This window comes from Bos javanicus, chromosome 11 (assembly GCF_032452875.1).
Source record: "Bos javanicus breed banteng chromosome 11, ARS-OSU_banteng_1.0, whole genome shotgun sequence".
In the NCBI taxonomy this organism is placed as follows: Eukaryota; Metazoa; Chordata; class Mammalia; order Artiodactyla; family Bovidae; genus Bos; species Bos javanicus.
The window spans coordinates 62,398,461-62,411,345 of record NC_083878.1 but is presented as its reverse complement, the minus strand read 5'-3'; the positions used below and the strand labels follow the sequence as shown (position 1 = coordinate 62,411,345).

General features: G+C 37.2%; 1 protein-coding gene across 2 annotated transcripts in view; it reads left to right on the top strand.

The window, feature by feature from the left end:
* The window catches only part of PELI1 (pellino E3 ubiquitin protein ligase 1), a 55,792-nt gene extending 43,153 nt beyond the window's left edge, over window positions 1–12,639 (top strand). Inside the window, exons 3-7 of one of the 2 annotated variants that reach the window (XM_061432787.1) lie at window positions 275–404; window positions 6,522–6,623; window positions 9,147–9,344; window positions 9,432–9,620; window positions 10,199–12,639. In XM_061432787.1, the coding sequence (XP_061288771.1) occupies window positions 275–404; window positions 6,522–6,623; window positions 9,147–9,344; window positions 9,432–9,620; window positions 10,199–10,765 (1,186 nt within the window). In that variant the 3' untranslated portion in view covers window positions 10,766–12,639. The remainder of the gene's footprint in view (window positions 1–274; window positions 405–6,521; window positions 6,624–9,146; window positions 9,345–9,431; window positions 9,621–10,198) is intronic. The other variant, XM_061432788.1, reaches the window with a different exon arrangement.
* The last annotated feature ends 246 nt before the right edge of the window (window positions 12,640–12,885 follow it).

Sequence of the window (12,885 nt, the reverse complement as noted above, 5' to 3'; positions counted from 1 at the left end):
AAAGAGGGAAGAAAAATACAAGTAATTTAAATCTGTGTGTAATCCAAAAGGTACTTCTCTGTGACTTCAGATGTAGACAGAAAAAAATCTTTTTTGTTTCACACTCAGGCAGCTGGTCTGGGGATCAGCAGTCGCTAAAAGTTAATTCCAGACACTTATAATCTACTAATAGATAATTAATCAGTGGTTGATCCTCTAAGACAAAGTAAAGCATTTGTTTTAGAATTGTGTGGTTCTTTCATGAGATCATCTAAATTTTTTTCTCCCCCATCAGGTATAATGGGTCTCTTCCAAACGGCGATAGAGGAAGGAGGAAAAGTAGATTTGCTTTGTTTAAAAGACCTAAGGCAAATGGGGTGAAGCCCAGCACCGTGCATGTTGCTTGTACTCCTCAGGCTGCAAAGGTAACACAAACAAACACTAAGTAAATTAACTTGGAGAAATTGAAAGACTTATATATGCTGTTCATGTTCTCTAGCAGACCCTTCACATTGTATACCAGAAGTTTCCTTTTGTTTGGATGGGAAAAGACACTTGGGAGATAGGATATCTAAAGAAATGCCATCTAAAAGGGCATAGGACTTTTTTTTTTAATGACACACTGGGATCCATGAGAAGGAAATAATCCATTAGAAGGAAATAATTCCTTTTTTGTCATTAAAAAAAAAGTTGGGGTGGAGGGGGGACAGGGCTTCATCTAGAATTTGGAATTGTGGAACTGCCCTGAGATGTAGTGCGTTCCCGCTGTTACTCGAGGGACCTCCCTGAGCTGGGCAAGGAGCGTGGTACAGAATATATGTATTCAGGGCCTAGAAACATGTTTGGATGAGATCATTTTTTTAACTGAGTGGTCTTTATCAAAGATTTTATGGATGCTCTTGTTTTTATTTTTTATTTTATGACCCCCACAGCATTGTAGCATAGTGCCTTAAATACAGTAGACCTTCATTAATTATTAAATCAAATCAAAGCTGTGAAAGCAAATACCCAATTGTGTCTGTAACACAACTTCTCAGTCTCCTGGCCTATTTCATGCTTCACCTCATGTGAAAAGTTGACTCATTGGAAAAGACTCTAATGCTGGGAGGGATTGGGGGCAGGAGGAGAAGGGGACGACAGAGGATGAGATGGCTGGATGGCATCACTGACTCGATGGACGTGAGTCTAGGTGAACTCCGGGAGTTGGTGATGGACAGGGAGGCCTGGCGTGCTGCGATTCATGGGGTCGCAAAGAGTCAGACACGACTGAGCGACTGAACTGAACTGAACCCTGTTTTTATTCCCAACCAAAATTTCCAGAAGCTAGGCCACCATTTCAGGGCACTTGGGCTTTTCCTAGAGTGATAGACAATAAGGGGACATTTCAGATCTTAAATTTCCTGTGTATTCTTCTACTTCCAGTTTTATAACACAGATTAAATTTGATACTGTGGTGAATGAATAAACATTACAAAGAGTTCTTTACATCTGGAAGTACCTATATCTTTAAGCAACCCCAGAATGTACATTAATATTACACCATCTGAGGTATATTTTTGTAGGTTAAAAATAAATGAGAGAGAAATTGGCATACAGTGCCTTGTTTCAAGTCATATTTGCAGTCCCTGGACTTTTGGCTTTGTTTTATATCCAGTGTGGTGTCTAAGCAAGAGTCCTCAAGGAGTCTTCTCTTACTATTTAAGAGCCAGGGAATGTAGAAAAGTGACAGTTTTCTTTACGTGTTTCTTTCTGTTTTTTTGCAAAGAAGGGATGTGCTGATAAATAATAAGCAGGTGGTAGAGTGAAAGGTTTATTGATCTGAGGAACTTCTTTCCAGTATTTCCCCACTGAAGTGCTCTTGGCATTTTGGGTGTGCCAATTCTTCTTTATGTAGGACTGTCCCACCTGTTGCAGGATATTTAATATTCAGTTCAGTTCAGTCGCGTCTGACTCTTTGCAACCCCATGAATCGCAGCATGCCAGGCCTCCCTGTCCATCACCAACTCCCGGAGTTCACTCAGACTCAAGTCCATCGAGTCAGTGATGCCATCCAGCCATCTCATCCTCTGTTGTCCCCTTCTCCTCCTGCCCCCAATCCCTCCCAGCATCAGAATGTTTTCCAATGAGTCAACTCTTCGCATGAGGTGGCCAAAGTACTGGAGTTTCAGCTTTAGCATCATTCCTTCCAAAGAAATCCCAGGGCTGATCTCCTTCAGAATGGACTGGTTGGATCTCCTTGCAGACCAAAGGACTCTCAAGAGTTTTCTCCAACACCACAGTTCAAAAGCATCAATTCTTCAGCGTTTAGCCTTCTTCACAGTCCAACTCTCACATCCATACATGACCACTGGAAAAACCATAGCCTTGACTAGACGGACCTTTGTTGGCAAAGTAATGTCTCTGCTTTTGAATATGCTATCTAGGTTGGTCATAACTTTCCTTCCAAGGAGTAAGCGTCTTTTAATTTCATGGCTGCAGTCACCTTCTGCAGTGATTTTGGAGTCCAAAAAAATAAAGTCTGACACTGTTTCCACTGTTTCCCCATCTATTTGCCATGAAGTGATGGGACCGGATGCCATGATCTTCGTTTTCTGAATGTTGAGCTTTAAGCCAACTTTTTCACTCTCTTCGTGGTGCAAAAGTAATTACAGTTTCGGACCGTGAATTTTGAATCATTATAAGTACACTCAAATAAATCTTTATATTAATCAAAATAGGAACTATTATAGTCAACACATTTTTGCCAATGAGAAATAATTTTGTTTATTCCTGTAGCATAAAAATCTGTGCTTCAGGATTCCATGAACTCTTGGAAAGCATTTTCTGCTGCCTCCTGGTTGTGAAAGTGTTTTCCCTGCCAAAAGTTGTCAAGATGCTTGAAGAAGTGGTAGTTGGTTGGCAAGAGATCAGATGAATATGGTGGATGAGACAGAACTTCGTAGCCCAATTCATTTAACTTTTGAAGCATTGTTTGTGCAGTGTGTGGTCAGGCATTGTCATGGAGAGGAATTGGGCCCTTGCTGTTGACCATTGCCGGCTACAGGTGTTGCAGTTTTTGGTGCATCTCATTGATTTGCTGAACATACTTATCAGATGTAATGGTTTCACCAGAATTCTGGAAGCTATAGTGGATCAGATGGGCAGCAGGCCACCAAACAGTGACCATGACATTTTTTTGGCACAAGTTTGGCTTTGAGAAGTGCTCTGGGGCTTCTTCTCAGTCTAGCCACTGAGTTGATCATTGCCGGTTGTTGTATAAAATCCACTTTTCGTCACATGTCACAATCTGGTTGAAAAATGGTTTGTTGTGTAGAATAAGAGAGGATGTCACTTCAAAATGATTTTTTTGATTTGCAGTCAGCTCATTAGGCACCCACTTATCAAGATTTTTTACCTTTCTAATTTGCTTCAAATGCCAAATGACCATAGAATGGTCGATGTTGAATTCTTTGGCAATTTCTTGTGTAGTTGTAAGAGGATCAGCTTCAGTGATGCTCTCAGTTGGTCACTGTCAACTTCCGATAGCCAACCACTGCACTCCTCATCTTCAAGGCGCTTGTCTCCTTTGCAAAACTTCTTGAACCACCACTGCACTGTATGTTCATTAGCAGTTCCTGGGCCAGATGCATTGTTGATGTTACAAGTTGTCTCCGCTACCTTATGATCAGTTTTGAACTCGAATAAAAAATTGCTCAAATTTGCTTTTTATCTAGCATCATTTCTATAGTCTAAAATAAATATAAACAACAAGTAATAAGTCATTAGCAAAAAAAATAAAGTGAGAAATGCACATTAAAATGATGTATAATAACATAGCCACATTTATTTAGGAATTTATTCCAATATTAAAGGCAGAGTTCAACAATGCAAATAGCCATTACTTTTGCACCAACCTAATATTCTTGGTCCCTTCCCACTGAATGCCATTTCAGCCCTCAAATCATTGTGATGGCCAACAAACACAGCCACCAAATGCCCCTTATACAGCTGACACTACCTCTGGTTAAGAACTACTATCCTAGGGCAAATCTTTCTAAGTCTTACTTCTGTAATTTCCTGTTGTGTACTTCTCTTCGTATTTTTACTGTCATACTCCTCGTGTTTCATTGCTGGCTCCTTTTCATCTTTACTAGGCAGCAAGAATCTTAGGGATCAAAGATTGACTTTCTGCTTTTTCAATTTTGGAGGAGTGTGTAATGAGGTCAGGAAGAAAACTAACTGTTTAGTCTAGCAGTCATCTGGGATGAGTGCTTAAACCCTGACTTCCAATCCAGTGAGAATTTAACTTGACACAGCTCTGTATTCTCAATCAGAGTAGATCTCATAGTTAAAAAAAAAAACAGCTTATAATCTCAAAGTACACAAAACCTGTGTTTTTAAATCCCTTTAGCCGTTAAGAATTAATGGCCAAAGTACTAAAAAATTATTTCATTGAAAAGTCAGCTGCTTATTGTTGAGATAAAGTAATTATAGGTTTTTAAATCTTTAAAGCCATTTTTGTCATGTTTATGAATGCATCAGTGTGTCGTAAAGCCTGTTAAAGTGCATGGGAGTGACCTAAACTGTACTCTTGAGGTTCAGTTCCTCTACAGAGACAGGAGTAGGGAAGGACATATAAGCAGCCTTCATTATATCTGCAGTTTAATTTCTTTTAAAATATCAGAAGCAGAAATGGTATTAGTAAGAACGATAAAAGTTGGGTACTTAGTACCCAGGTGTTTGTATATTCTTTTTGTATATTTGAAAATTTCACAGTCTTAATTATCTTAAATCTATGAAGACTTTATATTACAGGTTAGCTACCAATTGAAACCAAGTAAAATTTCATAATACCAAAGTTCTAATTATGAAAGTTTTTTTTTCATTTAGCCTCTTTGCTGCATATAATCATTCTTCTGTGTCTTTCTGTGTTTCTTTTACACAAGCTGTTTCCACTTCCTCTGTGCAGGTTTTCCCCCCTCTGATATTATCATCAACTCATATGCATAGAAAACGCCTGAAAACAAAACTGAGAAGTTCTTTTTAGCAATGTTTTTAGTTTGGCATATGTCAATAATACAGTCATAAGCATTATATCCATTTCCTTTGGTATGTTTAATCATTCTATGAATTTTTCTGTATCTAGCCTAGCATATGGCAAGTACTTGTCATCTATAGAGTGACAGAGTGGCTAGGAAAACCAGTTAACTCTGCTTATTTGTTAACTTTAAACCTCTTTGAGTTATTAAATAAGATTCCTCTTGTCTTGCAAGATTTTGTATTTTCTCCTTTAAGTATCTTATAACTTGAAATACTTATAATGGAGACTCAGATTTTACAATTTTTTTAATACAGTGAACTTATGTTTTTACTCTGTAATTGCTTCAGTGCACAGATAGACCTCAGATATATTTTGGGATCAGTTTCAGACCACTACAATAAAGCAAATCACAACTGGTTTCATTTCCTAATATATATATAAAAGTTATGTTTGCACTATGCTGTGGTCTCCTAAGTGTACAGGCTTCCCTGGTGGCTCATATGGTAAAGAATCCACCTGCATTATAGGAGACCCGGGTTCGATCCTTGGGTCGGGAAGATCCCCAGAAGAAGGGAATGGCAACCCACTCCAGTATTCTTGCCTGGAGAATCCCATGGATAGAGGAGCAGGCGGGCTACAGTCCATCGGTCACAAAGAGTTGGATACGACTGAGTGACTGAGCACACTAAGTGTGCAGTAATAGCATCGTGAAAGTTACTCAGTTGTGTCCAGCTCTTGCGACCTCATCAGCTGTAGCGTACTACGCTCCCCTCTCCATGGAATTTCCCACCATTGAGCCACTAGGAAAGCCCTTAATTTTAAAGTACTTTTAATGCTAAATGCTAACCATCATCTGACAATGCAGGGTTGCCACAAATCTTCAATTTATAAAAAATTCAGTATCTGTGAAGCATAATAAAATGAGGTCTGCCTGAATTCTTCTGCACTCCACTCACTCTAAGAAACCACTGTCACAGCAAAGGTTATGCAAGTTATTAATCTCTAAATTTCAGGGGGAAAATATGTCACACATGTAATAAACAGATTACCATTTTTTAAAGAAAGAATAAAAACCTCTATTTTTCTTATTTGCAATTGATCAAACATTTTATTCAAAATAGCAGCAATGATATCCTTGATTATGTATTAACATATATATTTTTATATGTCTGTGTATAGGTGAAATGAATACCAGCAGTGACATAAGAGATGTTTTCTTTTGTAATTATAAAATACTTGACTTACCCTTGAAGCAGTATAGTGGTATTTTTTTTTTAACTTTTGTTATATGTTGGAGTACATATACTCCCAATACAATGTGTTAGTGTTGGGTGCACAAGAGGGTGATTCAGTTATACATTTATATGCATCTCTTCTTTCTCAGATTCTTTTTCCAATTACATTGTTATAGTATAATGAGCACAGCTCCCTATTTTTTTTTTTTTAAAAGGTTATCTATTATGGTTATCTATTTAGATTGATGTACCTGCTAATTTTTGCTATTAATCTTTTTTTTTCTTAGGCAATAAGCAATAAGGACCAGCATAGCATATCATACACCTTGTCTCGAGCACAGACAGTAGTGGTTGAATATACTCATGACAGCAACACTGATATGTTTCAGGTATTATAACATCTCAACTTTTTTTCTTAAAAAACAAAAGTTAAAAACCTGTTGTAATTGACTTTCGCTGTGGTCAGCTTAAAGGTTATCACACTTAATGCATTTCATTAAAATATATGTTGATTTCTAAACCCCACGTCTAGAAGTCCACATAGCATGGGTAAGAGATGGGCTCTGATATCAGAATTTCTGGTAAACATTACTTAGCCACTCTCTGCATCAGTTTCCTCCTATAAAGTGAGATAATAGAACTTCCTTCAGATGACTATTGGGAAGCTTGAATGTGTTAGTCCCTCTGAAGTACTCAGAACTGTGCCAGGTACCTGGTAAACACTTAGCTGCTAGTATTGGTAGCTGTAAGAATAATTATTACCCAAAAAAGAAACCAAGGGATATTTTATACACATTTATGATCTTTTTCGCTATTCTCACTTTCCCTCTCTAGGCAACTAAAAGTACAGTTTCTAATTATTCATATCATATATATGAAGTCAAACTTCCTTCTCAGCACATATTTGCTCAAAGCTAATAGTATAGTAAGTTTTTATTTCTCTCATTCTTTGTACCAATCCAGTACTGATGGTTTTATAAATCAGTGACAGAAAAGCCAAACCTTAAAGACATAAGCAAGATTCTTGATACTCATGACATCGTTTCTCTTACTATTGGGTTTTTGTAAAGCCTTGGGCTTTTTTGAAACAAACTTAAATAGGATATAAAGTGCCTAATAATGTTGTTCTTATAATTATTGTCCCAATGACTTTACAGTTTTTCTTAACTTGATGAGATAAAATGAAGATAAAAAGGCCTGGAGATGTCTTTGCTGTAGTCAGTAACAAAATATTTCTTTAAAGTCACCTTACACTCAACCCTCTTAATGGAATGCTGAATTTTTTAGAATAGTGGAAATATTTTTAGTTTCAAAGGTTTAAGACCATATTTTTTAGATATCGTATTCTTAGAAATAAAGAAAGGAATATCCAAATGTTACATTTTTTTAATCAATAAATTTCCCCCTAAAACTATCCAGACTAAATAAGTCTTTGTACTTAGTGGCAGGATAAAAACACTAGAGTTTTATCTGAAAGTGTGTTGATAAAAGGAATTCTTAAAGCTCAACTAGGCGAAGAACAACTTAGGAGTCGTCATCATTATAAAGGGTCAGTAGTTTTTCTCAAGAACAACTTTATTTTTGATGATGCTCCTTATTCAGTGTTGTTTATTTTTGGCTGTGCTGGTCTTCATTGCTGCGAGCAGGCTTTCTCTAGTGGCAGTGAGTGGGCAGCTCTGTTAGTGAGCAGGCTTCGCATTGTGGTGGCCTCTCTTGTGACAGGGCACAGGCTCTAGGCTCGTGGGCTTCAGTAGTTACAGTGCTTGGACTTAGTTGTCCCATGACACATGGGATCCTCCCAGACCAAGGGTCAGACCTGTCCCCTGCATTGGTAGGCGGCTTCTTAACCACTGAACCACCAGGGAAGTCCTATGATACTACTTTATAACAAATACATTAATGAACTGATTTCTAAATGTTTAATACCCTGTGATAATTGTCACTTTTGACGTCTTTTCCACCAGTTTCATTTTTTCAACTTTCATCTTTCAAAATGAAATTAATTAATTTACTAGCTAGTACATTTGAAGATGTTTTTACTTCACTGACACCTCATCCAGCAGAACTCTGTTCAAGGAAACTTGTCTTTAAACTATGGCCAAGAACCAGGAAGAAAACAGAAAAGACATTTAGGCATATAAAATAAATGCCACAGAGTCCATGTACTGAAATTCCTTTTCTCTAACTCCCTAGAGAATCCCTTAGGCCATCACCAAGAACCTTTTGAAATACTGTTCTTTGAAGTTCAGTTATCTGATTTCTCAACCCAAAGCAGAATTCAGAGTAGCTGGTTCAAGGAGGAGTATGCTGCAGAAACAAGTATACCCATCAGCAAGAAATGAGAGTTGACAGCCTGACAGAAAAGACAGGAGAAAATCTGTGAAGTAGACATAAGACCTCAAAGCACGGCTTTGTAAGGTTTTAAAATAGGGATCAGTGTTCTTCTACACCTTTATAGCACCCAAAGACGTCACTGCACTTCAGCTTAATATAAACAGTATTCATAGTGTAATGTCCTGGAGTCATCGTAGAATATTTATTTTTATGTTCATTATGTTCTGTTAAGGAAACTAGAGTAATATGTGGTAGACATATTTCTGTCCCAAGGGGTTAAAATTAAAATCTGCACCCACTTAGAAATTTCAGCCATCCTAAACTCTTCATTCTCTGAGGGTTTCCTATATTCTGGGTAGCAAGTTCCTACTTAATTCTGTGCTCTAAGTGATTACTACATCAGAGGAAATCTGAGAGATTGGTTTTCAAGGGTATAGATACCCCCAGAGTTAAGTATAATAAGTTTGGGCTTTAGAAATTTCAGAGGCTTGATGATTTCACCTTATTGTTTGTGCCTTTGAGGGAATTTTCCGCTGTGTTCCTTTCAGTAGTTTTATAGATATTTCTTTTTCTCTTAGATTGGCCGGTCGACTGAAAGTCCCATTGATTTTGTAGTAACTGACACAGTTCCTGGAAGTCAAAGTAATTCTGATACACAGTCAGTGCAGAGCACCATATCAAGATTTGCCTGTAGAATCATATGTGAACGGAATCCCCCCTTTACAGCACGGATTTATGCTGCAGGATTTGACTCATCAAAAAACATCTTTCTTGGGGTAAAAAGCTTTTTTCCTAAATGTTGCCTTTCACAACCACTTCAGTTTCCCAGTTTACAAATAAACAGAAGCTATTTTTCCTGCTAGGAGAAGGCTGCCAAATGGAAGACATCAGATGGACAGATGGATGGCCTGACCACTAATGGCGTTCTTGTTATGCATCCACGCAATGGGTTCACAGAAGACTCCAAACCTGGAATATGGAGAGAAATATCAGTGTGTGGAAATGTGTTCAGCCTGCGTGAAACCAGATCAGCTCAGCAGAGAGGGAAAATGGTGAGTACTAAGACGTAAACTTCTTACTTAATTACAGTAGACTTCATAGGGTGAGTTGGACTGAATGCGTTACATATTCCCCAAAACTATTAAATCTTTTGCTGATACAAAGTACAAAGTGTGGCTATCAAGCTCTGACTTCTAAACACTATACGAGGAGGGTAGTATCCTAGTTTTTCAATGAGGACACTCTAAAAATGTATTCTTTTTTTATATTTTGTTAATATATTTTAAAACCTAAGCTTTCCCAATTTAAACAACACTCTGTGTGTTTTCTACTTGTATCTGTAAATCTTTGACCAAGATATTTACCAAATTGGAAATATTAAGCTAACTGATTAGTCAGATGGTTTAATCATAAATTGTCTTTACTACAACTCTGAAAAGATATGTTGCTGTTCAATATTTTATCCTTGATTTTGAAACCTGTATTTTTCATGACTGCCATTCAAGTTTCTTCAATAAACAACCAGAGGAAATCTTGATTCTTGAGTAAGGAGCTTGTAAAACCAAAACTCTGAAGTAAAAATCCAAAACTCCCTGGTGAATGTGTGTTTTTTGATTCTTGTTTCCTCTAGGTGGAAATTGAAACCAATCAGTTACAAGATGGCTCATTAATTGATCTCTGTGGCGCAACATTGCTGTGGCGTACTGCAGAAGGCCTTTCCCACACTCCTACCGTGAAGCATTTAGAAGCTTTAAGACAGGAAATCAATGCAGCGCGACCTCAGTGCCCTGTCGGGTTCAACACACTAGCATTTCCCAGCATGAAGAGAAAAGATGTCGTTGATGAAAAACAACCGTGGGTGTACCTACACTGCGGCCACGTGCATGGCTATCATAACTGGGGGAACAAGGAAGAACGTGACGGAAAGGATCGGGAGTGTCCCATGTGTAGGTCTGTTGGTCCCTATGTCCCTCTGTGGCTTGGATGTGAAGCTGGATTTTATGTGGACGCCGGCCCTCCAACCCATGCGTTCAGCCCATGTGGGCATGTGTGTTCCGAAAAGACAACTGTCTATTGGTCCCAGATCCCGCTTCCTCACGGTACTCACACTTTTCATGCCGCCTGTCCCTTCTGTGCACATCAGTTGGCTGGTGAACAAGGCTACATCAGACTTATTTTCCAAGGACCTCTAGACTAACAGACAGTTGTCCTCCAGGACTACATTAAACATTTATAAGCTAAGTGATCTGGGCTTTCCAACCTGTTGTCCACGTCACAGTTTTTCTGCTCTGGTCGTTTGCATTAAGATGAAGAATTTTTTTAAACATTTGTAATAAATAGTAGCAATTTCTGAGCAAAAATCTGGGAAACTCAAGCAAAGGAATTTTCGAAAGTACCAGACTTCTGATTTCTGAGTTTTGAAAATATATTTTGAGGAGAAAAAGACATAGTCTAATTTGATGCCTTCCTTTTAGTGTTTTTGAATCACCCATCCTCAGTGTTGAAAAATTGTTTTGTATAACTGAGGGTACTGTTGGTTCAAACTATGTTAGTTTACAGTTTGTTGCAAAATTGTAAAATACAGCAACATGTATATTAACTTTTTTCTATTTATCTTTATTATAGAAAATATCTTAGAATGTTCCTGATAGAATAGCATGGTAACGATGGTCTCACTCTCCTGGTGGGAATGGTAGTTTAGCAAGCGTAGCTCAAGGATTTGCAGAGTTAGGAAGAAGGACAGGAGAGACTCTCTCCCCACCCCATCTAAATATGAAATTTGGTAAATTAGAATACTTTGTAAAAACAAATTCATATTAATTACCATTACGTAAGAGGTGTTTGTTTTTAACCACATTAAAGATAATTGGGAAAGAATTTTTTCCTTAATGTTTCTTCCGAGTATAGTACTATAACAAAAACTTAATGCTAAGAAACATTTTATATGCTCCTTTGAAAATGCAATTTAATCTAGATAATCTATTTTTCTCCCACAATAACTAATCTGTTTTTAGTATCAGCAACATTTGGCAAGTTTATTTTTTAGATATAAACTGTGGTTCATCTGTTCACTGTTTCTAGAAAAAAATCATTCCCATGAGAAAAAGCATAAATTAACAAGAAAGGAGAGTGACTTGATTTGCCTTTAGAAAAAGAATGCTGAATTAACTATCCTGTATTTGGACTTATTCAGGTGTTAAGAAACGTAGAAAGATTTGAAGGGTTGAATGACAGCAGTGCTCTTCTGTTTTTTTTTTTTAAATTTTAACAGACCAGCCTTAACTGTGGGTTTGAATCCTAAAAGGACATTTGCCACAGTGTGACTCAAGGAAGTATTTGGTTGGCAGGTGAGCACCAGTGACAGCCAAATGGAGGGACATACTTGCATGGTCAGTTTATTCTCTAATTCCAGGAAGTTCTTTGCTTTCAGAATGAAGAAAACATTTTCTCCCCCTTTCCCCCACCCACCCGTTGTTTTTTTTTTTTAATACCCACAAGGAAAGTATAGACAGCTGCACTACATCAAACCCTTTGTGACACTTGTAAAAATCAGTACACTTTTAGGTTAGACAGAATCATTTTTTTAATCTTTTGATTTGCTTTCCTTTAGTTCAAAAAGTTGTATTATATTTAATTGACTATAGCAAGATTTTGTATGTGGTAGCATAGCTTTAATTTATCCTGTTATGATACTGTTCTGAATTTTCTTTTGGTTTTTAAAAAACAAAACCTATTGCTTAGAAGCCATGAACTATTTTACTTTACTTCAACTTGTCAAAATTTCCTTGTTTTAAAAAAATGATCATTTGGGTTCACTCAGGAAATGCATGTCAGGAAACTTGTATTATAAGTTGACTAGTTGTGATGTACCAGTAACTGCTGTTACTCCTTTTTCAAAGAAATACAATTGATTTTGAAGTTTTCTAGATTGTCACATGCTTTGTGACTAATGCAAGGAAATCAAGTCCTGTGTTGTATTTGTTCTAGTCATTTCTATTCAGGCTATATATTGTAGCTAATTTTTATTTGCAATTAATTTATTCAAACTAAGTAAATACTTTTCAAAATAGATACTTGAATTTGTTTCTGTGAGTTCATTTTTCCATAACTTAGAATGGGAAACCAGAAGTGAAAACTTATGGACAAAACCAATGCACACTCCAAAAATATTCACTTGAAATAGGTGAGGAGTTTGCATGTAATGTAAGTCTTTATTCTCTGGTTCTCTTAGGAAAGTATCTCTTCCCTGATAATAGAGGAGCTTCTTTAGTGGTTGAGTAATTGCAGCCTTTTTCTAAGTTAAACCCTGCTAGAGAG